We start from the raw sequence: 27,986 nt of genomic DNA, 5'->3' as shown, positions 1-27,986 counted from the left end.
GACTCCTGAAGGACTCCGGTCAACTGTTGCAGCATATCCTAGCACAAGGCCTAAGAGTGGAAGGACTGTGGGTTTACCTCAGAGTGGTATGTGGCCAAACACCTCAACACATGCAATTATAGAGATTTAACATGGGACAAAAATGCAGCTAGTATTGTTACCATGACAGCCCTTGCTATATACCACTCTTTTCTTCCTGCAATCTCTGAGAGTATCTCTTAAAAGCATCGTAAGTACTGTGTTCATAAGCTCTTTCTTTATTTCTCTTCGTGTCAGTGCAGTTTGATTCAGTGGTTTCCTTCACCTCCTGCACTTTATTCTTGGTGGCTCTTTTGTTGTTGGGCCAAGTGCAGTGTGCAAACACAGGGACTCAGTTCTGCCCCATCGCATGAGCAACAGTGTGGGCCAAACTGCCTCTGTCCGGATAGTCCTTCTTGTACCTCTGCAGCTACCAGCAGACTCCATCTCAGAGTGCCATCACCTCATGCTTCAGGCTAGTGGAATGTCTTTCCATGTGCTGTTTTTCTCCTGTGCTTCATTCATTGTTTTCAAGGTCAAACTTAAAATATTTCTTGTTTTCAGTTGTTATTTTTGATTTGGCATTATGTGTTTTGCTATAATTGATGCTCAGCCAGTGCAGCAGGTTTTGTAAATTGTTAGTAGCTAATGCAACAAATGAGCAGATAAGAAGTCCCTTCATCATAAAGACATAAATGATATTTTGTGTGTGTGAGTATGTGGAAAAGATCTTCCATTCAAAGCTTGGCCTTTGGCCCATGATTACATTACACCTTGCAAATAACAGTTCTGCTTTGTAATTACTGCCCTTTGCCCTCTCCAACTCAGTTACCGGGGGTGCAGGGAAAAGGCCCCGTTAGCTAAGTGCTGCCAAGGTCTTTGTGTGGGGAAGCAATGTTTTTCCTTCCTTGGCTGCATTATCATGATGGGGATTTCAAGTCAGTGTCATTCACTTCCTTATTCATGGTACTTTCCCCTTTATTTATGTTTTGAACCTGGGAGCAGTTGTGAGACAGTGTCTCCTTGGAGATTGGACTCCTTGTCCCTCACAACTCTGCAGTTGTCACATGTGTTGCATAGCTATATTTTATGACTCTAAAATTGTGTGGTTGAGATTGCCTGTGGCACAACTGAAATTTGCTGCCCCTTGCAAATGAAGAGGTTTGGCTGAGCTGGTTCCTGACAGAGAGCACAGAGGGTAAAGGGTCAGTGCTAATTTGGAAATTTCCCTGCAGAGGGAGGGGCTGAGGGATTTGGGGTGGCTGTATATGTCTGCCCTCTTCTCCAGCCTATTCCACCACTCTCTCTTCCTGCTTCTTACGGAGTCCTGAGATAGAGGACACTCTATCTCTCAGTTCATCCTCCTCTTTGGACCCTCAGACCCTCCCCTACATCTCCCTTATGCAGCTATCTAGAAGTCCCCACCAGTCCTTACTCATCTTCCTTTGCATCTTAAGTTGTTAGAAAGTTGTGGCCTATGGAAATGAAATAGAGAAGCATCTAGAGCTGGGCTTTGCTCTTAAGATGAGGGCTGGGATGGATATCTGGGAGATATTATGTCTTTCTCCTCCTACTGCCATTTCTGCATGAGCTCATCAATTTAAGACTTAACTGAGAAGTAGTTATCTTGGGATACTAAAACCAAGATTTGAGAAAGTGTTTTTCAAACTTGCATTTGTGTTTACTGGATGCTACATCAAAGTCATGGTTTAAATGTAAAATCTTTTGGTGCATCTAGAAGACGAGCAATATTTTCAGTGATTGATAGCATAGCATAGTATGCAACCACAGATGCTCTGAAAAAGGTATCAAGACACACTTAAACATGATCTTGTTAAAAAAACCCAATTTCTAAATATGATCGAGATTAAAAATAATAACACATAGTAGCAGAAAAGTTATATGTGAACCAAGTGCTACTAGTATGAGCATGGGCCTAGATTCTGTGCCTTTCCTTTCAGTTTCCCTAATGTACCAAGGGATTCCCAAAGACTAGATGTAATTAAAGTCAGAGTGTTTGATATTCCTATCTGTTTAGGAGTTTCCAACACAAATGCTTTTGGCAATGATAATGTAAAATCTCCCATGGGCAAAAGCAAACTTAAAAAAAATCTGCTCTCTTAATGCATCTGATTGCTAGTAGATGTCTAAGCAAGAATAAAACAAATTTTACCTTTAGGAAGATTTCTTCTTTATAAGATTCTGAAAGGATTTTAGAAACTCCTGTCAAGTATATGGAAACCTTCAAAAAAGATAAAAGAGACCATACTTAATTGGCTATTTTTAAAAAAGCTAACATTAGCCAGGGAGAAAAGCAGCAGGGTGTTTTACTTAGAGCACAGTCGGATGATTACTTGTTATCACAGCCCATTTTTTAGAAGACGTTCTTCCCCTCCCCCCTTAGCTTGCATGCTGAAGCTTACAAGGTTACATGTGATTTAGGCAAAGATAGTTTGCTTTTTGTTGTAGCAAATGGTCCATTGTCAGGTTTCAGCAAAGATGGGAACTTCTGAAAGTATACTAACCTTATCATGGTTGACCGTATATCTTTTCCAGTAGTTGACTCATCTGTTGACATTTGAGTCCAGTAAATGTATAAAATATATAGAGTGAAGACCAAACTGCCCTCAGGGGTCATCAATAATAAACTCATGGGCTCTTCACTTCCAGGGATCCATCTGGCATTGGTGGGTGGTGGAACTCCCTCTGGAGCTCAGCAGTTCCATTTTAGACACATCCCAGAAGTGAAGTCTGCTGACTCCAGATATCATTTAGACTAGGGGGAATGTTTTCCACCAACGTTCTTTTTATCTCCAAATCATGTAGATTTTGACAGACCTAAAAGTGAGCGTAATTTTCACAAATTACTGAGAGGGGATGGGGGAATCTTCCCCCTTCCAAATGTCAGAGGTTTTTTGTCAAGGTAAAATATTTTTTTCTCTCACTTTCACATTTTTGGAAAATCCATGTATTGAAAAAATGCATTAAATCCATAAATGGAACAAGCCTTCTCCTTCAAATGGATTTTTTTAAACTATACCTAATCAGAAACTGAGGAGTGGAATTTGTCTGAGTAAGTGCGGACATTTCCATCAGAGCCAGGCACTTATTCAATGCAGAGCTAGTCAACACAGGCCAGGGATTCCAGGGCACCATTCATCTTAGGCTAAAATTAAAATCTAAAATAAGATGGATGAAGCTCACCCTCCACTGCAGATGCCTAAAGTTAGGTGAGATGAATTCTATTCCATTTGTTTGTACAACCAGGCCTTTTCTCCTCTTATACTGATTTCAGTGCTATTAAGATATCATAAACATTTTCTTTCTGTAGCCTTTGGCCTGTGTCTTTGTGTGTTTCTCTCAGAAACTGAGTGTAATTATCCAAGGAAAGTACTATCTGGAAGAACTGTGTGGATCAATTAGGGAAAGTGGCAAATGCATTTCTAAGCAGTATATAATATTTCTTTTCCATTGTTATAGGCTTCTGTGCCACTTCCACAAGTTGTGTGCCACCGAAGATCATTTTCAATGATTCATAATAAAGAAATCTACTTTATTGCTGAAAAGATGCCATATTTACTATCCATACACTGTAGGTAGATTATGTAGTTAAAAAACATTTACTTTCTCTTGGGGTCACAAAGGTAGGTGCTATTCATGCTTTTTTCTCTGAGAATTGGAATGATTATTAAAGTGCAGATAGTCTTCTTTGAAAACATTACAAAATCTCTCTATTATCAACAGAGGAAAGGACAACTGTGAGTCAGACGGTAAACACAAAGAGGGCTGGTTATGTTGTGGCAGCTGGGCAAGGAAGACACGTGATACCTGAAAGCAACAGCATGACCTTTAGGTAATTGAACACAGAGAGGAAAGATGCAGGGTCTGGTTTTGGTATGTTGGGGCCTTGCCCAAATCTTTGCCTTGCTGGAGAGCTAGAGCTCACCTAGCAGTAGCTGTCTACATCTGAATTAGTTGCTAGTTTTTATAGTCAGTACAAAGAAACAGGCACCTCTAGAGTAATAGTCACCCTTAGGAGTGAATCTTAGAGTTAAATGAATTGGCTTGTGAAGGCATTTGTTTTCCTCTGCTGCACATAAATGAAAAATGACCAGCACTGGTTTGGATATCTTAATTTTTAAATATCTTATTCTATGCAAATCCATGTGCACTCTGTGTACATAGATTCCCAGCTGTTTTCTAGGATAACAGTCTTTCTCCTCTGTTTTTGCTGTTCCAGCTGATTAATGAAAACCTTTAGGAGACCAATGAGTTCTCATTTTTTTGGGGCTGTTCTAATCTCAGAATTGAATAGTCACAGTCTGTCTTGTAGTTATAAATGGTATTGCTGTTGTTATTACTCATTTTCATATTATGGTAGTATCTAGAAGCTAAATCAGATTAGCATGTCTCTTGGGATAGACACTGTGCAGATCTGAACATGCTCAGAAAAAAAGAGGTTTTATCTTTTAACTAGTAAGAGTTTATAGTTGCCTGCGTCCCTCCATCCATTTGTATTTATTCTGGAAAGCATGAACTTCATTGAGAATTGCTACTTTTAACTAACACTTTTAAAATTACATCAGTCCCAGACTGATGGGGTGTATTAACAGTAGCAGTGTAAAACCCCCAGAAATCAAAGTATATTTTCTATGCTAGAGCTGTCTATTCAGTAGAAAATCCCCAGACCTGGCACTTTGCAGTGGCAGGATATTTTTTGAGCGCTTGTATGAATTTCATGTTGTTTCCAACAGCACTGAGTTCCTAGCCTTGGGCAGTGTAACTCCTACTTTGTCCTGAGAAAGGGGTCAAAATGGGTAGTTTTGTTCATCTGGTCAGTGTATTACAGCAGATCATGAATCTATTATTTCAGCAAATACAGAGTAAGATCATTTACCTTACAATGTAGTAACCTGTTGTTTAGGTCCAGCTGCCTCGGATTTAGCCCTGTGTATCAAGATGACAGCTATTGCTTAAGCTTTCCCACAGTGTATTTTACTGGTCTGGGTTGTAGCATGAGACAGCTTTGTTTCCAAATTCGTTTAATCTTACGCTTACAGCTAATGACAGAAAGATCAATCTAACATGAAAGGTGTACAGTCTGCTCTAACTCAGATATTACTACAGGTATTGAAAACGTTAAAAGGTGCATTCAAGACATCTTTTTATTCTGCCCACCCCTGGAGTTTGGTGTGAGCAGTTGTCAGCTGGAGGAAAGCATTTTAGTGTGGTCTGTGCAAACCTCTATGAAAAACACTGATTCATCTGTAATATACGTGATTATTTGCACAAGCACCTTATGCTTCACAAACCTTGGTAGTTTTTTTCAGGAGCATTGCACAGCTACACAAACCAGTGAAATGAAAAACTGCACCTAATCTCTTGGAGTAATGCTGATTATATTGTCTGGTTTAACAAGACCTTTCCATCAGGAGGCTCTGAGTGTAATGCTGGCTAGCTTTAGAGAATACAAAACCAAAGTGATGCTGTTTGGATTATGTATAAGACTGGCATTTATTTCTAGTTCATCATTCACTTTTCTCTTAATTGGTGTTACTGCTCAGTGCAAATCAACCATTCATTAAATCACAGAATCACAGAATGGTTGAGGTTGGAAGGCACCTCAGGAGATCATCCAGTCCAAACTCCCTGCTCAAGCAGGGTCACCTACAGCATGTTGCACAGGACCATGTCCAGATGGCTTTTGAATATCTCCAAGGAAGAAGACTCCACAACTTCTCTGGGCAACCTGTTCCAGTGCTCAGTCACCCTCCCAGTAAAGAATTTTTCCCTCATGTTCAGACAGAACTTCCTGTGTTTCAGTTTGTGCCCGTTGCCTCTCATCCTATTGTTGGGCACCACTGAAAAGAGTCTGGTCCCATCATCTTGACACCCTCCCTGAAGATATTTGTACACATTGATAAGATCCCCCCTCAGTCTTCTCTTCTCCAGGCTGAACAGTCCCAGCTCTCTCAGCCTTTCCTCATATGAGAGATGCTCCGGTCCCCTAATCATCTTAGCAGCCCTCCGCTGGACTGGCTGCAGTAGCTCCATGTCTCTCTTGTACAGGGGAGCCCAGCACTGGACGCAGTACTCTAGATGTGGCCTCACCAGGGCTGAGTAGAGGGGGAGAATCACCTCCCTCGACCTGCTGGCAACACTCTTCCTGATGCACCCCAGGATACCATTGGCCTTCTTGGCCACAAGGGCACATTGCTGCCTCATGGTTAACTTGGTGTCCACCAGCACTCCCAGGTCCTTCTCCGCAGAGCTGCTTTCCAGCAGGTCAACCCCCAACCTGTACTGGTGCATGGGGTTATTCCTCCCCAGGTGCAGGACCCTGCACTTCGCTTTGTTGAACTTCATGAGGTTCCTCTCCACCCACCCCTCCAGCCTGTCCAGGTCTCTCTGAATGGCAGCACAGCCCTCTGGCGTATCGGCCACTCCTCCCAGTTTTGTATCGTCAGCAAACTTGCTGAGGGTGCACTCGGTGCCTCCATCCAGGTCATTGATGAAGAAGTTGAACAAGACCGGACTCAGTACTGACCCCTGGGGGACACCGCTAGCTACAGGCCTCCAACTAGACTGCGCCGCTGATCACAACTCTCTGAGCTCTGCCATTCAGCCAGTTCTCAATCCACCTCACTGTCCACTCACCTAGCTCACACTTCCTGAGCTTCCCTATGAGGATGAAATAAGATGCTGTGATTAGAAACAGGATCCCTATATGAGCCATAATAAAAATCATCATGGAAAATTTTACAAAAAAGAAAACCAAAACAAAGCCCCAATCCAGGTGTTCAGCTCTCCACAAATTGAGGCTTATTTTCCAGGAAAACATTTTTAGGCAGATTTTTCTTTTATTTCCTCTCCAGGTGGGAATCTGAATCCTGTCCCTAACTTTAGACATTTGTAAAAGACATGTCCCGGTGAGCAAGTCAACCCAGGATGTCTTTATAGTTAATGTCAAGAAAGAGCAACTTTTAGAAGACGATTCATCTGACCTATTTTAAATATCTACTTTATAGTGAGTGAAATAATCCTGCAGAGTCCACTTACTGTACTGTCTGGATTCCTCTTGACTTCCAAGGGAATCTAGAGATTTCTCTGCCACGGACAGCTACCCTGCAGACTTTTAAACTGAGACAAATGGTCACATCCACTTCATCTGTAACTCAGAGCAGAAATTGGCCTGAGCAGTGCCTATCTATCAGTTCTTCTGTGGACTACATGGTTTAAATTTTCTACAGATCTTGCCTCCAGCAAAGACTTCTAGGGAATGCAATCCATAAAAACTAATACAATTCTGCTGAAAAGGAGTGGTGGTTTCCTCTCAAAAATACAAATCACTTCTTATTCTCAGAGGTTTCCAATAAGGAGGGTTTTTTGTTGTTGTTGTTGTTGTTGTTTAATTTGTTAGAGATAGTGTAAAAAGAGCTCTTCTTCCACCTCCATGAAATAATTTATTTCAAATGAAATCATGGCTTTCTTGGTGTGGAGGAACATTCAGATATTGATTTTAATGGGGACTGGAATTTTAACCTTAAACTCTCAGGAGTGCTGCTGAATCATTGATCAGACATGTCTTGAAAGGAATTACATGCTCATCCTATATTGGAAGGATAACCTGTGCTTGTGCTTGGAGGTGGAGGAGAGGATCCAGCTTACCTTACTTTAAATACGTATAGTGTCGACAACTGCAATATCTAACTTTAGATACAAATATCTAGACAACTGCATTGTCAGGCTCCTCTGTCTCTTCTTATAGACATTTGCTAGTTGTAGCATTTATACATTCATCTGTTTTAAAAGTCTACTTTATAATGGAATGAATTGTGGCCAAATGTGTCTGGTTCTGTTCATTCAGTATAAAGGAAGTCTAGCTGATTCTAGCTGGCTCACAGGCCAGTTTTTTGCACATCCACTTGGTCAAAGTGTTTTCACCTGGAGCTTCCAGTCTGTGTTTGTACAGGACCTACCACAGGTCCAAGCACAGAAATATTATTATGAACTGTAACACATCACTGATCTCATATGGACCTTTAGGATAGGCTAATCAACAGCTAAATTTTAAGGCTCACAACCTTTTGTTTCATTTAGGAAACTGCAGATTTCAAAAAAGTCTAGGAAACCGATGTACATGCATGCTCCAGCTTTTAAAGCATTCTTTTTCTTCTGACTACATTTTCTGTCATCTGGCAAACAAAAAATCCCATGCAATTCAGACCAAAAAATTAATTTGTAATTAAAGTGACCCCTAGGGCATTCAAGCCCAACTCCAGCTTATTTTATATTCAAAGACATAAGTAGAGTCACAGAGGCCAAGGTAATCGTTTTTCTGTTATTGTAGGTGGTTTTTCTCTTGTCTGGAGGAACTGGGTTAAATCATCACAATCAGGACTATCTATTCAAACCATTTCTTCTGAGTCAAGGAAAAGAAAATGTCTTCTGCCACGTGTAATAGGCTGGGTGCCCTATATGTCACTTACAGTAGAATGCATCCAAGACAACTCTGAGGAGCAATACCAGTATAATGGCAACATCCACATCTTCCCCCAAATGGTAGTGACGGATTTGTAGGAGGTGACTGAATGGTGTTTGACCCTTTTCTGAACTTTCATCACCTGCAGCACACCCCACTCTTCCTGATTTCAGTCTTTTTACTCATGCCACGTGACAGTGTACCTGACTGAATAGTAAAAACACCACAGGTAGTACAGTAGCTAGGTAACTTGACTGAGGCTAAATTAGGTTAAATTATGTCATCAGTCTCATTCAGGCAAATTCATCTCCCACTCCTCAAAGAGGTGAGGAATCACGAAGCTGGTGTCTTTCTGGAGGTGGACATTTTCCAATGAGGACTGTGGAAGCTGCTCTACCCTCTACACATAAATAAGGTTCAATTTAGTGGGGCCAGGGAGAAGAGAAAAGAGAGTTTGGTCCAGGCACCTAGCTGGGCTATGAGAGACAAAGGTGGTCCTCTCTTCCACCTCCAAGTATTTTCCTCATCCGAAGGGAGTATCTGTCCTAACTGTTTATTTGGGAATGGACAAAGCTACTTGTCTCGTATTTTGACACTCAAAACACTTTCCTAACAAAGTTTATCAAAACTATTCTTTTTCCACAAGACAATTTAGCTTTAATTCAATCCTTCTCATTAAAAACAAAAAAAACAAAAAAACCCACCTAACATATTGCTCAGAAATTCTCAACCTGCAGTAGCCTGCAAGGACTCACAGCAGTGTGGATATGGCTTACTTCTTCCCCCCAGGCAATAGAAAACTTTATATGATCTCTTCTTTCCACAGGAGCACCATTAAAGGGAAAAGGATAAGGTGATTGATCCATCAGTGCTTACCAGGAAACAAATTGAATCAGTCAGAGGAATGGTTGGAGAAATATTGTGGAAAAAAGATGACAGAGATCTGAAAGGACACCTAGTTGAAAAAAGAATTGAATTGTATCTTGATTTCAGAGTGAAAGGATGCAGTATAGGTAAGAAAAGGTGATAAGGACCAAGCTTGCTATCCACCTCAAACCCATAATCTCTTGTGCAGTTGATAATCCTGTTTGTAAAATTGCGGTACCAACATTTTTGCTGTTGAAGCAAAAGTGGTAGTAGAATACCATTTGTCCACATGCAAATCTTTGTATAAACTGGTGAACTCTCCTGTTTTATTTGTTTTCACGTTTATATATACATATATATATACACACATGTACATATACATACACACACACACACACACACACACATATATATATATATGCAGGTAGCTATAAACAGGTTTTCCCTTTTGATTTTTTAAAATTCAAATATATCTTTTGCAGTAGTGGAAAATTAGGAGAGCCCTCCAGTGGCCAAGCAAAAGAAATCAGTGTTGCTATGGCAAGGAGCCAAACAAATCTAGAAACCAGTGGGAGAAATATGTGCTAAATATTTCAAAGGTGGTAACTTCCAATTCTGTTAGGGGTGACATTTCCTGCTCACATTTGTGTCTTTGATCCAGAAGAATTCCATAGCACTTGTCAAACTCTCTCTCTATCCCTGAAAGAAATGATATGTATTTATTCATTCATCATTTCTGTCTAGGAAGGGTTATTTACATGCAGGGGAAAATACTTACATTTAATAACTTTGTACAGGAAATGAAAATGAAGAGAACTTGTTCCTCCTTGAAATAATTCTTAGTATTCAAATTGCAATAACTGCAGAAAAATCTCTTCACAAACAATAATTATTTTTTCATTAAGTAGCCCCAAAGGGCAAAGTTATGATGACCAGGTGCTTGCTGCCTGCAATTTTGCAGTAAATGATGATTCTGATGAGTTTATTAGCTAGGGGAAGGAAGGAAGTGCTCAAAAATATCTTTTCCAGATATCAGTCCACATAGTGTGACATCTACTTGTGACAATTGCCAGTCAGCCACTTTGTGAATGGCTATTCTGATTGGAGGCAGGAGATATTGAAAAGGTTAATAAAGAGATTTGATGAGACCCTCAAAGAAACAGCACTTGCTTAGCGACGAGATGATAAGTTGTCTTTTTGCAATTGAGTGTGAGAGCAGATGAATGACAAAATGTTTAATCAGAATGTTACATATTTTCCCAAAACTCTTGTTTTAATATTCATTTGGATGAGATGAGCAGTTTACCAAATACAAAACAGATTAACACATCATTGGAAAAGAAACCCAGTTGTGCTGTCAAATAGATTGGAAATGCCACAGTTCCTGAGATTAATTTTTTGCTGCACCTGTTACAAAAATATCTATCACAATAACAGCTATTTTATTCTGCTTGATGATAGTTACATGCTTGAAAATGAGTCTATTTTAACTTTGGCCTTTATGTCAGTCTTCAGCTATTTCCCATTGAATCCTTGGGGATTGATCCTTGTCTTTTGTAAAAATCCACTGTAACCAGTGCTGATGTAATCAGGTATAGATTTGGTTCTTCTTAGTGTCTATCCAATCACTTGATAAAACAAACAAACAAACAAAAAACAAACAGAAACAATATTTTTGATGCTTTAAATGGTTTTTCAGGATTACTCCTTTTGTGAAAGTTCTCATCCATAAAGTGGACACAGTGAGTTTACAGGTGGCTCGATGTGTATGCTTCAGAATAACAAGCTTCTCTAAAGCTTTATACAAGACCAATAAAATCCAAGGGAAAACAATATATTTGAACAAATATATCTGCATTTCAACCAAAGCAACATTTACTTTCCAGTTCAACAAAGTGCCTCTATTTACTAAGTCACTCAAGTTCCTCCTTAGTTCCTGAAGGGAGTGAAAGTTAAGCATGGGTTTAAAGTTAAACAACATTTAAGCACCAGAGTCCGTCAGTGAAACTGACTTTGAAGAAAGGAACAGCCTTTACCAAGAAGCATTTTACTTCAACATAGGACATGCTTAGAAAGAACAACAAAACTAATGATATACCAAATGCATATCTTTTAGTATTTTACAGTGTGTAATGTGAGAAGAGTGTTCTTATGACATACAATTTTATGCTGTCTTCAGAATGATCTTAAAGCATTTTTTCTATTAATGTGCAAGAGGTGAATGTGATCACACAAGCTACTTCTTTCAGAAACTGCTGCATGTGAGCATGTGCGTATGTCTGTGCACGTGCAGTAGAGTTCCCCCTGACCATTCATAGTAGACACAAAGCTCAGTGAAATGGAGGAGTTTCTCAGCCTTCAATGGAATTCCTCCCCAGTAAGCATCTCTATGAATAGTAGGTAATATCATTTGTCTTGTAGAGGTAGCTTAGCGTAACCATTTTTTTTCTGCTTTGAAATACGCTGTACTGCACTGCATGATTTGTCCTTCTCAATTTATACCTAACGTACATGTACAGCTCCAATATCCATCTCAGGTAGATGATGTGTTGGCAGGAGAGAGCTCTGTATAAAATAGAGATGTATCTATACATATCTTGAGATGAATTACATCCTACTAAATAGAACATCTAAAAGTTACAAATTTGAAGAGGGCATTTATCTCCAAATAAAATGAATCATCAATCTCTGAAAGTGGCCATCTCCCTGTTGACTGTAAGAGAACCTAGATACCTGGCTTAGACTAGACACACAACTTTTAGATGACTGAAATTAGGTCAGATGAATCCCTCTGCTACCATTGACCTCTCAACATTCAGTCTATACCTATGCAAGGGGGATGATTTCACTTGATCTTCTCCTGAATGGCAGTTTTACAGTTACACAAGCAAGGATACTCCTAACAGTTTAATAATTTCAAGCAATGAAAACTATTTTTTTTCCTGGACACCTGTGAGAAAATGAACCTGGAAGATCCACTCCTGTAGTGTCTTTGGGAGTGCAGTATCCCTGTATGATGTGGGTTAATATTGTCTTGGCTTTTATTGGTATGTCCCTCTATCCCAGGGTCTTCCCAAGAGGTTCCACATAGTCTGTGAGCTCTGATGGGAAGCCAGCATGAGATGCAAAGCACATGCTATTCTATGCTGCATATGGTCACAGTTAAAGGACAGTCAGGCTGCTGCCCCAGCGGTGTAGAGGAAAAGCTGAGGAGGTGTTAGAAGAGAAAAAATTGTGGAAGGAATAGTATATGGAGAGAGATGGAGAGCAAGAAAGGTAAGAATTATCCAAAGAAAGTAGTTAGAGGGAACTATCCTTTTAACTCAGGAAGACTGGCATGGAGAAGGAGCCTGGGTTCCCTTCCACACATTCTGTTCTTTTGGGGCAGCGGTCTCATATGGTAGCAGTTCTAAAGTGCTTTGCAAGTCAAATCAGGGAATCATTAGGTTCTTTTTAAACCTCTCCTCAGTTATCATGGCCCTAATAATATTATGATAATCCATTTTTTCATGCTTAATCAGTCCAGACTCTACCTAGTGTGACTGGATCCTCCCTAGCTATCTGTTTCATAATGATGCTCTTGAGAACTACTATCTCACTTTCTGAAGTTGGCATGACTGCTTATAATTTCTTTCCTTTTTTCTCATATTTTCTCTGGTGCTTGCTGACTGTCCTGGAATCCTTATAATAATCAGCTAGCCAGCAGGAGGATACAAATGTATTATGCAGTGTTCCTGTTGTATTGATTTTCTTTTATACATACTTGCATTAAATTTAAGACAGGGAATCTCTAAGCACATAATGATGCATTGCCGGTATTGTGATAGTCCTATCTTAACATGACATTTTTATTTGTATCTTTATTCTTGATCTATTTTGTTTAAACTGTTTTTGTTTGATCTCCTACTAAGTAGTTAGCTCAAATTCCTGGGAATACAGTTGTCAGACACTCCAGTGAGACTAGGTGCTGCGGGCCAGTTGGAGAAGGGCTCAGGAAACATTTTGGCCTGTGTTCTAGGCATCTAGGTTTTGCTTAAATGTAGACATTTACAACAGCCCTAATCTCTACAGGTTTCTTTTACAGACAGCAGAAATCTACTCAGGATATTGGATGGAGGTTAGGGCAAAATTAATCTCACCATAAAGTAGATGACTACAATAGATCAGGTAAATTGTATTACAAATTTCCCATTTCTTTCCATTGACTGAAAAAGAAGCTTAGCTTAACTGGCTCATTTGGAGACATCTACACTGGAGATATCTAGACAGATGCGACATGAAACCCACTCCAGTGTTCGTTCCCTTCCTTTGCTGTTCATCTTTGTCTTACTTTGGGTAATTAACTGTGCTTCTGTTTTTGGTTTTTTTTTCCTCCTCTTTGCTACATTTGTCTCACCTTTTGTCATTAAGCATTTAGGAGGGTGGGGACTCTCTCCCTGTGTGTTCATATAGTGACCATTGCAAGAAGGTCCTGATGTTGCTTAGGATACCAAACCACTAAGGGGACTATAATTTGGAAATTCCATGTGACAATGCTTCTGAAACATTGTATATTTAACAGTTTTAATGTCTTCAAATGTCAATCAAATTAAGCTTTTAATACCTTTGTGAGGCTGTTTCATACCACTAGCTCTACTTTATGGAGGAGGAAACAGAAGCACAACCAGCTTCCAAGACTGTCTGCATAACAGATCACCCACTGCTTGTTCCCTTTCCAGAAGAACCAGTTCAAAATTAGATTAGCTGCAGATTTCAGGGAAGACAAAAGGAGTTAATACAAGTTTCTGGTCAACTGGAAAAACTTGCTGGGGGTGTAAGATTTTTTCCACATATGCAAGACATATTTGTCAGTATTGTGTGGTAATCTCTTAGCAAACCCAGTAACAAAATCCAGCTTTCTGAGTTCCTGATTCTTAAGACAAACACTAATTTTTTTCTCCTGTCCACCACCTATTATTTTTATTAGGTTGGATTAGACTCTTCTTGTTGTTTTCTGGCAGTATCTTGCCTGGCAACTTATTTTATATGTTACAAGCTGTTTTGTTAAGCGTGTCTTGCTAAAAAACAGGACAACTTTGATTTGCTCTTCATCATTCTCCTCCTCAACACACTGGCCAATTCTGAAAAGAATTGACAGAGACTGAGCTCCTCACTAGAGCATCTCTCATATGAGAAAAGGCTGAGAGCTGGGACTATTCAGCCTGGAGAAGAGAAGACTGAGGGGGGATCTTATCAATGTGTACAAATATCTTCAGGGAGGGTGTCAAGAGGATGGAGCCAGACTCTTTTCAGTGGTGCCCAGTGATAGGATGAGAGGCAACAGGCACAAACTGAAACACAGGAAGTTCCATCTGAACGTAAGGAAAAACTTCTTTACTGTGAGGGCAACAGAGCACTGGAACAGGTTGCCCAGAGAGGTTGTGGAGTCTTCATCCTTGGAGATATTCAAAAGCCATCTGGACATGGTCCTGTGCAACATGCTCTAGGTGATCCTGTTTGTGCGGGGGGGTTGGACTGGATGATCTGCAGAGGTCCCTTCCAACCTCAACCATTCTGTGATTCTGTGAATTTGGAGCAGGAGGTTTGTGTTGGTGGGCTACACCATTCTCTGAGGCATCTGGTTCTGGTCATTGTTAGAGATGGTATACTGAACAACATGAACTATAGTGATTTGTATGTTCTTTCTCTGCTTTCTGAGCTATAGAATATTTCAAAGTCAATTATCATACATTCCACCTGTGTGTGTTCAGGGGAGATGACTTCTGAGCATTTTGTAATACTCCATCTTTTCTTTCTGTGCTCCATCCTATTTTGAGACCATATGGGGTGACTACTCAGATCTTCCCAGTGTACACTGAAAGCCATCACAGTGAAATAGAGTGGGAGGCATGGACAGCAAAATCTTGTCTGGCATGGCCTGAATTATGCCACAAAAAAACTTGTTGCATATGTTTTGTGAGGAGGTGAGCAGGGCAAGACACACTGATTCTATACTTCTTATCTGGCAGTGGTTCCATTGTACTTCATAGAAAGTGGGACTGAGACACGTGCTCATTGTCATCATTTATGCAGATGTCACCCAATACCCATTTTTTGATTTTATTTGCTTACACTGTAAACAGAGGACCAGGCCATTGCCAGGCATAAATAAATATATAAAATTGGTCCTTTGTGTTCTTACGTGCCTGTGAAACATTGACCCTGATTTTGATCTTGTATAAAATGACAGTTATTCTGGAATGTGTATTTCTGTGGTCTCTTATATGGTAGATGGTGTTTTGCACATTCATTCAAAACACCTCTTAAAAAAAAAAATTGGCAGTTTATGAGTGTGTCAAGGTTGGTTCTTTTGTGTGTTATTATAATCTCCCTGCAATGTCTCATCATTTGTCTCATGTAACATGATTCACTTGTACAGGTTTTATAGCTGTACAGAATGACAAGCGTATTAATGCGCTGGATGAAATATATTAATGTGTAGCTAGAAGCCATTTATTATTTATGCTATTAGAATCTTTCTATACCCACAGTAAATATTTTCCAGCATCAATGAAGCTGCAGAAATTCATCATCGCAAACCTGCATTTTTTAATTTTATCTTTGCTTACTACAGTCATACTTCATTTCTAGCAATAAAGAGTGTATTCTGTTTCTAACAAATGAGTCTATCAACTGAAACAAAGATCTGTGTTTATCTCTGTCTGATATTCCTCTCTGCATACAACAATTTGCAATTCCACTCATTCTGAGTACATCCCAACTACCTACATTAAGGACCAGATTTTGATCAGAAGATCTGAAGAGTGGTTTTCTCTCAATCTGAAGAGTGGTTTTCTTTAGAGTTGACTCCTGTAGCAGAATATAGTTCATTGTGAGAAGTTTTATCATAGTGTGGCAGAGAAGTTAGCCATATATGACATTCCCAGAGTAGTTCTGGAGGTGTACTGTCCATCTTTTTTGGTGCTTGAATTGCCTAGTCCTACATCCTATAAGCTTGTCCTGTTCCCACTCTGAAAATTGTCTTTGCATTCATTGTTGGCTTACATGGAACGAGAAGAAAAGGCAAATACTTCACCAGCCTGCGGCCATGTTGTCACTGCACTTGAGAGTGCAGTCAGATCAATTCTGCAGTGTTTTTTGAGCAGGAGGGCCTTCAGGTTTATGGTCCAGAAGCCCATCTGGTAATTTAGTATCTTCATTAAAGTGTCTGGTCTTATAGTCCTTACCCAGCTGAAAAGTCCCACTAACTTTAAAGTAAGGTTCTGAAAGGTCATTGCTTAATTAAGGAATATTGGGAAACATTTTTCAAACAGAAGATAAAAAGAGAGTTGGGAAAATACTTCTTATTGTGCCATTTGAAACCATCCTGCCTCATATTTAAAGGTGACAATAATGTAGAGATAGACAAATGCAAAAGTAAACAGATAAACTTCCCATTAGAGCAGCTGCATTGTACGAAATATGAGTTGACGACACTGCATTTCTACCGTCACCCTTAATTCTGCCTCTTGACTGTCCTCTAGGGATCTAAACATTTCATTTCTACAAACAAGAACTGTGTTTCTTCCTCCTTCCCTTCATTCCCCTTCACCCTCCTCTCTGCCATCAAAATTAGGGTAGGGCAACCTTCCTTTGAGTTTCTCTTGAATTTTTGCCTCACAGAGGCTGTGATAAACATCACATGATGGTCATGGGCTTTCACATAGACCTGCATTAACTCCAAACGGGCCAGACAGGAGGGAGGTTCAACCAGAAGGCGTTGTACTTGCCCTGAAGACCATACCACAGTTTTGGATCAGATATTCTTGTATGTAGCTGACTTGCTACATCCAAGCCTACGTAAACATACCAATTTATAGTGTTAGGTGATAAGTATGGTTTGGATGTGGATTTTACTTGGATTAAAATACCTGAAGAAACAGTAGTCAGGAGTGTGATTCTATGAGGTACTACCCTATTGGTGAGGTAAATCACTGAGAACCAATGGAACTAAGATGGGAAGAGTATTGATATAACCAGATGGTTTGATGAATGATGTGTATTTTGGTTGTCCTAAGCTTTATGCGTTGAATAGAAGAGATGTGCCAGGAAAGCATGAGCTCTTCACCTAAATAGGTAAGGAGAGATGGGAGATGAATAATGGGAGATAAAACAGTCACTGTAGTGGGTAAAGAAGGCTGGATGAGTTATAGTGAGATGGCTTTTCTGTTTCTGAGCAAGGGGAATGAGGAAAGAACTGGCTTTTTCCCCTCTTGGATATTGAAATATACCATGGTCTCTTGATTTTGTAGAGGTTGAGTGGGGAGAGGAGGTGCCTCTACTAGACATGACCGAGGAGCAGTCAACTGGTTTTGCAGCCAGCCCTTCCTCCCTGCACACACACACACATATTGACTGCCTCAGTCCACACAGGGCTGAATTTTGGTGCTGCTTGTCATGATTAAACAGCGCACTGTCATATTTCTTAGTTAATGTCTGTGGGGCAAACTGAAAGATGTTCTCCAGGTAAATCTACCAACTGTGGATTAAGGAGGAGGCTGAGAAACTATCTGGGTAACAGTTGTGCAAGGTCTGACAAGCAAAGATTTGTAGTACCAAGGAATATAGTAGTCCATTCATGGGCAGAGCTAATTCCTGTTCCAGAAGAGCCCTAGGTCACTTTTTCTTCTATGTAAGAGGCTGACTGAAGTGTTGCAGTGTTTAAATATTTATCTGCCGTGTTCACTTCCATAATCTTATATATTCAGATGTTCTTATACACCTTAATTGTGCATATATGTCATGAATACCAGACAAACAAACCGGTGAAAACCACTACACAAGAACAAACTCACAAGTTGATAAAGTTTTTCTGCCTGCCAAATGCAATTACCAGCCTTCTTTGGTTGCTCAGTTATTCTTAGGCCAGATCTCTGTTACCTACTGCTTGACATTATCTAGTAGCTCTTTATTTGTATCAAATACATCACAGAAGGGTAGTGAATCAGCAGAGAATCAGCAGTGTCAGCAGCTACAATATTTCTGTCAATCTTTAATTTAATTGGATTTGCTTCTTTTAAAAAGAGCAACATTTTCACATCAAATGAGTCAAATTAACATGATCAGAATCTGACTAGATCCAGTCAAAGGAAGACTTTTATTAAGTAATTAATTTTACCCAGGGAAAGTTGCAAAAGTAGTTTTTCAGCAAGAGGCTACAGTAGAGCTGGGAAGAGATTATTCGGCAATAGTGCTAATTTGTGGATTGAGGAATAACAAATTATCTTCTTCATTGAGACTTACTCCCAGAAAATTTGTTTGTCACCTCTATATTTATTTTGTGATTTTTTGTTTGTTACATATTTGTAATACAGTAGTATTATCTGTGCTGTATGTACAGCTTCTGTTTTTCTAAAGGTCACTGAAGTGAAAAGATGATGGCGGGTAGAATCATTTTAGATTGACTAGATGATTTTCTAGCTCTTCTCACTGAAATGAGAAGATCATTTTCTTTATCCTGAAAAAAAAAAAAAAAGTTTTGTTTTGGTCTGCTTTTTTGGATTTTAACCACTATAAAAAACAGTTCTGAAGTGAAATTCAGCTCAGTGTTCCACTTTGCAGTATTTGAAAGGTTTCTTCTGAAAAAACTTTTAAGTGTTTCTGCTGAAAAATACACACCATTTAGAAAAGTGAAACATTTACCCAATTTAAGAGTAGTTCATTTTTTGAAACCGTCTTTCTTTGATTTTAGTTGTAAAAAACAATGCATTCCTCCAAAAATTGCGTAAACTCTAGTGCCCAAAGCCTCTAGCCAAGGTTTTAGATTCCAATGTACCAGGTGCTGTATAAATAGTATGAGGGAAGAGATGATGCAGACAACAAGTGAGAAATGGAGACTGTTGCCCAGGCTACATGATTTTGCTCTACAGGGCTGCATCCAGAAGCAGGAAAGAAACTCTGATCAGCATTCTAGACCAAGGCCTGACTCACTGATCAATTCTGCCTCAATTGAAATGGCCACTGGACCCACTGATGCCACTAAGCACTTACTGTCTTCTGAGAACATCTCATAACCATCACTATAAGATGCTCTGCTTGAGGAACAGGGTTTTTTTGAACTTCAAATTTTTCTGAATTCAACTGCCCTTCCAGGAAGAAGCAAAGTAATTTAAAGTGTAGAGCTGAAGATAGAGTTGAAGGGATAGACTACTGTGAGTTGCCTAGACATTCAGAGCAACTTTAATCCCCCTTGCTTCAGAGTTCCAGAGATAGTGTTTTCTCCTCAAAGCCCTCTTCAAAGACAAGTATGTTTGCAGTGGTGGTCATGTGGTATGAATGATGCTGAAGAAATTTGCCATATTGCCTTTTGGAATTAGAGATGTGTGGGAAAAAGAGATCTGGTGGTGTTGACAAAGGCCAATTTGTTGAAAAACTGACTTCTCAAGAAGGATTCCAATTTTGGAAGCATTTACTTGGGAAGGCGATCACAGCTCCAGAAAGACAGAGAGAGAGAGGCATTCACTTGCCTCGTAACATCAAACAGCCTAGAGAGTTAAGATACTTACTAATTTGTGGATTTTGCATATTTAGAATAAAAATCCTCATCCCAAAACATGATGGAACTCATTTTTTTCTGTTGCAATCTATGAAAATGTTAAAGAATCTCCAGACTCCCCAGATGGCAAAAGAGTGTTCTATCTAGTTCCCTTAGCAGTTCATGTTGGTAATTTATTTTTCCTCTTAACCCAATCATTTGTTCTTTTTCTTTTTGTCGGAGAACACACTTTTTGCAGTCCTTGAAGGATGAAGAATGAAGCCTTTTGATTTTAAATATGAGTAAAGGGAAAGTCTGGGCCAAAGAAGGGTGGGAGAGAGACATTGTTGAGAGTCTGATACCATTGCTTTGAAGTCATCATAAAAAACATGTCCAATCTAAAGCTATGAACACAAACTCACACAGGATTCCATTGCTGGACCCCTTTTTTTCTGTCAAAGCTTCTTTGTTGTTCTCTCCTTCATTTTCTGCATTCATCTGTGCTACCAGCATATATGCTTATCTTGCTTTTCTCCCAAGTCAGTTGCCCATTTGCTTCCTAAGATCCTTCTAAATCCATGATCCTGCTATCATCAGTTCTATCCTCCTTTTTCCTTAGCAAGGTTTTGCCAGTTTTTCCTAAAGATTTCCTCATTTCTTTGTGTAGCAAGACAGAAAGACTGGTTATGTCTCGGTTGCTCTCTAGCATGTCCCAGGGTGAAGAACTTTAATCAGTTTCTCTTTACTGAGCTTTGACTTCTCCAGAGATGACCAAAGATGACCATCTGGGCATCTCCCTCCAAACTGCCTCCATCTCTTCTCTTCCTACACCTTTCTCATCCTGTTCCATGGTGACCTTATTTGCTCAAGCCCTTTGCTCTTCCATCCCTACCAGCATCATAGTTTCCTCTCACAGAGGATCTCCCTCCTGTGTCCTGACAGACTGGGTATACATCCTTTCTGGATGCCTTACTCCATCCTATCACTAGAGAAGGAGAGAATAGCCTCTCTTTTCTTCCTTGTCCTTTAAGTAATCTGTCCTTCGCTCCAAAGCTCTAAGTCTGCCCCCTGTGCCTTGCCCTAATCTGTTGATTCTGATTGCCCTGATCTGTTGGGTCTACCCTGTCCTATCCTATTCCATCCCATCCCATCCTGTCTGAATGAAGGGCTGAAAGATGTGTTGCCTCTATGCCTTGCTTTTCCCAGGCTTGGTTCCCAACCCTTCCCTTCCTGTCCCTACTCTGCCTCCCCTCTAGGTCATTACTCCAGATTCCTTTATTCTGATGCCTCCCTTCTATCAGACCATATCTCCCCTGTCTTAAATTTCATTATTTCTCCTCTTTCTCAAGGCCTGCTCAGGATCCACTACCCCAACTGCTGGACAGGGGGTCTCTTCTCCTCTCCCCTCCCTGTCCAAGACACAGGAATTGCTTTGCTTCCCAACCAGCCAGAGGAGTTTATATTAATCCAATGGCTTTTCCTTTTCTTCCTGGCTCTAACTTGCAGTGAGTATTTTTGCAGAAGCAATCATCCCTGCAGCTAACAATCAAACTGTGAGTGAGCGTGTGTGTGTGTGTGTGCGCGTGTGTGTTAGAGTGAAAAGAGGGAGGGAGAGCAAGCAATACAACAGTCTGGCAATGTGAGGCAGCATTAGAGAGCTGCTAGACCAGGGAAGCCGGCTAAGAGATGCAAGCCCCTTACTCTGGGCTCAGTGTGATCCCATTGGTTCCTGAGCTGCTGTTTTAAAGCAGAGAAGAGCTTGGGGGATTGAACTGCACAGCCAGACGCAGACTCTCAGCCAAGTTGTCAGCACGCTGTGAGGGAGAGAGGCTCACACACACAAGATTGCAGGGTGTCCGCAGATTGATGATCATTTGTTTCCAAAGAGGAAGAAAGGAGAGGGGACAAGAACCAGAAAAGGGGAAGGAGCCTTACCCAGTCCAGTAGCCCCAGGGGGGAATAATGGATGTGACCATATCTCAGTTCATCTTAGAAGAATTTGATGCCAACTGCAGCCTCCTGGATCATTTACAAGAGACTTTTTTAGAGAGTTCCTCTGTCCCTTTCCTGGGCTTTGATGGTAGGAAACGTTACCTAGCGCTGGGCTTGGAAAAGCTTTATGAGAGCTAAAATTCACAGTTTGCTTTGTGATGCACAGTGTGTCGCTTTTGTGCTTTTTCAACTGCTTCTCTTTCCCTTTTCTCTCTCTGTGTCTTTTTTAATGCAAAAGGTCCGTATTGCAATGCCACCACTGATCAGATCGGGACCTGCTGGCCCAGAACCTCCGCGGGGGAATTAGTAGAGAGACCTTGCCCGGAGTTCTTCAATGGGATCAAATACAACACCACGAGTAAGTACAAACTCCTTTTCTTCTCCCATAGATCTGATACTGAGAAGGCACCTAGAGAAACTCAAAATATCTTTCCCAGGAAAAAAAAAAAAAAGTGTTTGCCTGAGAATCAACATTTCCTCCACATTCCAGGCTGTATATTCAAAATTCCTGCCTGGAATGATGCAGATTTCTCAGAAACACAGCATTTTGGACACTGATTCTTCTTTTCTTAAGTCTATTTAGGTAGATCTGGGCAAAAATACCCTCTGCAATCTAAGGAGACAATGAAATGCACTGTGCTGTCTGACTGTGTGTTTGTTCATGTGTATATGTGTATGGCGGTATGTATGTTTTACTGTACCTGTGCTTCAGCCATCTGGTTAAAGTAGAGATCCTCTGGCTTGCAAAGTACCTAGCCTTAACACCTAAGAACTGTGTTTTGAAAGGACTCTCTTTTTGAGAGGCTGTTTGTGTGAACAGGGGGGACAAACTGAGCTGGAAGTTATATCTAACAAGCAGAAGTCTGAGGTCTGGAATCTATTTAGTAACTTCATTGGCAGTTGGCTTATGAGACGGGGTGGCTGCATCTTTACTGCAAGGGAAACAGGAGAGGATATTATGAGGCAGATAAAATTCAGAGCAAGGGAGTATGAGGGCTCCTTAGAAATCTCTTGGAACTGATGATCTAGTCTTAGAGGTAAACAATCATGATGACTCACTAAGAATTTATTATTCAGGCTGTTGGACCCAGGCACTCATTTCCTTTTCCTTATCTGTCAATATTGTTTGGACCTTTTGTTAGGAGTTTTTCACATATTAGCTCCAAGTATGCATATCCCACTTATCTGCCAGTCATTTTTCAAGTGTTTTAGGATGCTTTTGACTATGTGGACATTTCACTCTGTATTTCACTCCTAATTGTTACTAAGGTGTTGGTGGTTTAATTTTAAGTTAGTGTTAATTTCATAGGAGTAGCATTCTCAGTAAGTCCCATAAAAGCATGACCCTGTCATCTTAGACCTTGTTTTCTAACCTGAGAATTTCCTCTTTCTCCAACTCCAGGTGGCAAGGGTCAGATAACTAGACAAAAGTGCTGTATATTTCCCATGCAAACAAAGCCCTCTTCCAAATCTGCTCTTGGGGACTATGTTCTGTCATCCTTATCTTTGAGGGGAGCAAGAAGGTTACCTCAGAGAACTACAGGATCGTCCTCAAACACATGTTCTCTGACCTGTGTGCTTTGCAACAGAGTATGTAGGCACAGACAAAGAGCTGGGTTGTGCTGTCTTTGATCATTGCTATGATCACTGTTTGCTAACAGTCCACTACCTTCCTAGTCCCATTCAGTGGAAATATTCTGAAAGCTAAGGACAGCTCAGAGATGAGGAGATGTGTCAGAATGGACCCTAAAAGATTAGCCATAGGAAAGGTACATGAAAGAAATGTGGGTGGGTTTTTTGTTTTTTTTTTTGGTGGGGAATGTCAGTATTTCCACTGTCTTATTTTTGTTTTTCCAAAAGGAAAGAATGAAGGGAAAAAAAAGAGAAATGCATTATGGATGATTCCTTATTTATCTCATAAACATACTGGAGAGAATTTAAATGACTTTCCTGTGCAGGGAATTAAAAAAAAGAAAAAAAGACTTAAATACCCCAGTGTATTTTGATGAACTCTGTTAATGTTTTCAATATTTTATCACTGACCAGATTTAAAGTTCTTCCCAGCTTTCCTCCTTCTCAGTTGTAGCTAATGTTTGTATTAAATTGCTGGTAAATTTTCTTAAATTCCTTGCTCTTAAAACAGTGACTTTTTAAAAAAATTAAAAAATATACTTACGAAGAAATTACATTGAATTGCTGAAATGCTATTTTATCATAGCTGGGGAAAATGTATATTTTTCTCCTTTCAAAACATAAGTGTTCACATTCAGAAAATGTATGTTTGCAGGACTGATTGATAGTGCATACTGGTGCTCAGATCTTTAACATATGTAGCTTGCAATAGAGTGCTAAACTATACTGAAACCACTGTAAATGGCTTGCAATCGATATTCTGCTCTTCTGTGTGTGTAGATTCTCCAAGTCCTGGCACAGAAGAGGAAGAGAAGAACTATGCCTAGATTTGAGTCAGCTTGTAAAATGAACAGCTTCTTGTAGCTTGGTAGTTCGTGATTAAGACTTGGGAAAGCAGCAGAACAGTTTAAAATTTGAATACAAAGATGCAGTCTCTTTTGTGATTTGAAAGACGTGGCAGTTAGTACATGCAGAACATGTCAAAAGTTTGGGAAGGCCAAATACTGATGCAGTCTGACTACTTTTACCTGCATCATTTCGCCAAGTTATTTTATGGGATGGTTAGAGGGCAATTTGTAGCAGGACTCAGTGGGCTTCAAACCTAGACTGGGCACCTAATGCAGATGATAAAGTAAGCACAGTCAACTGACAAACAACAGGAAATGGAGCTTGCAAATGTCAGAGGTGAATAATCCAGCTGTAAAGTTAAAGTCTGATTAGGAGATGGCTTGGATTAACACGAGATTTTTGCCTAGGACGTGTAGTGTAGCTTTGTCCTGTTTTCTTTCTTCTGCATTTTGGCAGGGGCAAAGGAAGAAATGGTTGTGTGTAAAACTGTGCTGAACTGTTTTTGAGAAAGAAATGGGAAAAGTGCAGAACAGGCAGCATGCAATGCCTTTCTTCTACTAACGGCTTATCCAGTACTGGATCATAACGCATCTATTTATTATGCTGTCATGTATCGCTGGTCTGAGAGCTGTTACCTTGTAGGAACTATAGCATATTTTTAAATTGGTTTTGTATGGCTATGAGCATGTCTGTCATTTTAATATATATACACCTTTGGGGGAAATTTTAGCAAATTTTTTTTAGAAATGAAGGTCTCAAAATATTCCAAGCTCCTACCAGTATCATAAAAGTAGCTTACCGGTTAGAGGACATGAACCCGGTAATATTGCCTTTAGACAAAGGCTTTTGCATCTGCTTGTGACTCACTAGACACTAGAAAATCCAGTCTTATAAGTGTGCAAACTGCATGAAAAGCTTAGACTAGCATTTGCACCTTCTTATACATCAGACTCAGTCAAGCACAAGACACAAATCCTTCAGAAACCAGGCTCCCTGAGTCCTGGTACTCACAGGGCTATTTGTCTGACTTATTGTGGTCACTGTGTATGTAGTGTATGCCATTCAAGACAAAATAGTAAGCAGTAGCACCACAGTCAACTCACCAAAGGCTTCATATGGACTTACCCCTGCTTGGTATCCCGCTCAGCAACTGTAATGCTTTGATTGTCGCTCTAACACCCAAGCCCTGAGTGCTCAAATGGGGAACGCTATCAAACCCTGAAATATGCCAACAGAACTTAACCAAAAGGTATCTGAGTCAAAGATTTAAGGACAGAAACTGGTACATAAAAACCCTGTTTGCCACTCTAAAGTAAACAGTTTGCAAAAAGTCAGATTTCCGTTCTAACTACAAAAAACTCTCGTGATGAACTTGCGCGTGTGTGTCTGTGAGTCTCTCGGGAACTACTGAGTGACTCAGATAAGTTTCAGCTGGATTCATAAAACAGAAAGTCTGTCAGCCGTGAGTATTTTTCGTCTCTGACACTTTGTTATTTTGATTTTTTCTCCCTTTTTATTTGGGAAACAAAGTCATGCTGACAAATCAAAATGTGGTTACTCTTTAGTATGATTTGTGAATATAGGCAAAATGTTCTTTGGCCAAGGATCTGAAGATGATGCCATTCACTTACAACTTTGCTTTTTTGCAGCAAAACTCTTGTATAGTTCTTAAAAGGAAAAAAAAAAGGAAAAAAATGTATGTGTCGGTGCAGTGTATTGCTGTGTACTTGTCTCTGTTCAGGATCTATATATAGTTAAAGATGACAATATGATTGCTGCCCTCTAGGTGTGTTTATGCTTTGACAGTGTGAAGCTTTTATTCTTGTTTTAGAAAACAGATTAATTCACTTATTAGGCTATCCTGAAGCTTGATTAATTCAGCAAATGGGCAGTAATGAGACTCTTTCTGCTGCTTACAAAAAAGGTATGTGTGAAGCACTTATAGCATGCTACAGGCTAAAGTATGCCTACTTTAGCTCTTTCCTTTCCCTACAAATTGTCCTTTGCCATGGGAGATCCAGGATTAGATGGTCATCTGATGGGCAATAAGTGGTGACACTTCTAGCTTTGGCTGCCTGATTTGAGTTTGTATACAACATCCAGTGAAGGGGAGGGGTATTCTATGATGAGACAAGTCCATTGGGTGCTGGATAGTCTGGTTTGTGTTGGCTGCAGGCAGAAGGTGGAAGCACTGAAAGGTCTTCAGCTTGCAGATTAAGATACCTAAATTTAGGTATTTACATGTAGGTGTCAACAGCTAAGCTAAATATATAAGCTCTAGTACAAGTTAATGGAGCTCAAGTGACTACAGATGAAGTCTGGAGAGTTACTCAGCTCAGCCTAAAGTGAACACCTACAGATCAGTTCAGTAGTCCATGCAGAAGTGCTAGAACCATTGGATATGTCCAGAGGTATCTTGCCTGGCACACAGCTGCTGTTCCAGAGGACCCAGATCTTCTGTAAGTGTGTGGTTTATCTTCCAGCCTCTATGGGTCTTGCAAATACCCTAAGACAAACGATATGAAGTCTGTGTTTAGGCAGATGAATCCACCCCGGGTGTCTGTTGAGCTGAACTGGACCCACACCCGGGGATTGACATTAGGGGGTCAGACTCCTTTTGTGATCAACAGGGACAAAAGGTCTCTATAGCTCTGATTCTCGCTCTGCAAACCCACCTCCCTGTCTGTATAGGAAAGCTCTTTGACAGAAATAGCCACTTCATATAAGTGTTTTGCATGTTACAAAAAGAATCCTCATTTTCTCCAGTGACTATGCTGCTGAAGACAGTCACATGAGCACTGCCGGCCTTGTGCTGCTGGGGATTCATTCCTTCTTTGCCTGCTCCTTGTTCTGAGGCTGTGTAGACCACCTTTTCCTAGGTAGCCCTGCACCCAGCTGCCTTTGTTGATGCTGGCTTTGAAGGGGTGGGTGACCAAGCAACCAAGGCTGTTGTTCACTCTGGACAAACATGGGAGAAAGGAGGCCATTGATGCAAGTATCGTGGTTGTACCTATTGACGTTGCTTACTCCACACTGACAGAAAAATTCCTACAGTTCTTTGTCACTTCATCTTGAACACAGGCAAATAGTCTTTTCTGTTCTGAAGGAAAGGTGAAGAAGTGAATTAATAGCTCTTTCTTTCCACTCCCTCTCTTTTTGAAAGTGGTTAAAGAGGTGATTTAGTCTTTAAAAGAGGTAAAGAGATAATTTTCATAGGTTAAACAGCCATTCTTTTAACAAGAGCTAACCTTTGCTGCTTTTCTTTCTGATTAAATATTGTTCAAAATTCTTCTGGAGCAGTGGTTTCAGCTTGCATATAAAACATGAGTCTTACCTGGAAATCATCAGTTTTAGAGCTTTGTTCATAATATGTGAGTAAGACCTGGCAATTAAAGAAATGTGAATTTTTATAAATGGCTGGCCTAGAGGCTCTATTAACATTTTTAGTCGTGTTTTATCTTGTGTATTTTACTGTCCTGAGCACTTCTGTGATCACATTCACATCACTTACTTTCTCCTGAGAGGTTATTTCTAAAGGGTGCAATTTCAAAGCTAATTCCCTTCATAAAAGACAGAGATCCTTTGTGCTCTGTTGGCCATTCATTTTAACTGGAAAGAAAAATAAAATGCCAG

The 27,986-nt window shown here is 40.1% G+C and overlaps 1 protein-coding gene across 3 annotated transcripts in view; it reads left to right on the top strand.

Moving 5' to 3' along the window:
• CRHR2 (corticotropin releasing hormone receptor 2) overlaps window positions 1-27,986 on the top strand; it is a 163,112-nt gene that overhangs the window by 26,133 nt on the left and 108,993 nt on the right. For 2 of the 3 annotated variants that reach the window (XM_067292538.1, XM_067292536.1), the window contains exon 3: window positions 22,111-22,230. In XM_067292538.1, coding sequence (XP_067148639.1) covers window positions 22,111-22,230 — 120 coding nt within the window. Of the gene's footprint in view, window positions 1-21,680; window positions 21,961-22,110; window positions 22,231-27,986 lie in introns of those variants that run through there. The other variant, XM_067292537.1, reaches the window with a different exon arrangement.

This window comes from Apteryx mantelli, chromosome 2 (assembly GCF_036417845.1).
Source record: "Apteryx mantelli isolate bAptMan1 chromosome 2, bAptMan1.hap1, whole genome shotgun sequence".
Lineage (NCBI taxonomy): Eukaryota > Metazoa > Chordata > Aves > Apterygiformes > Apterygidae > Apteryx > Apteryx mantelli.
This window is presented reverse-complemented; position numbering and strand designations above follow the sequence as displayed.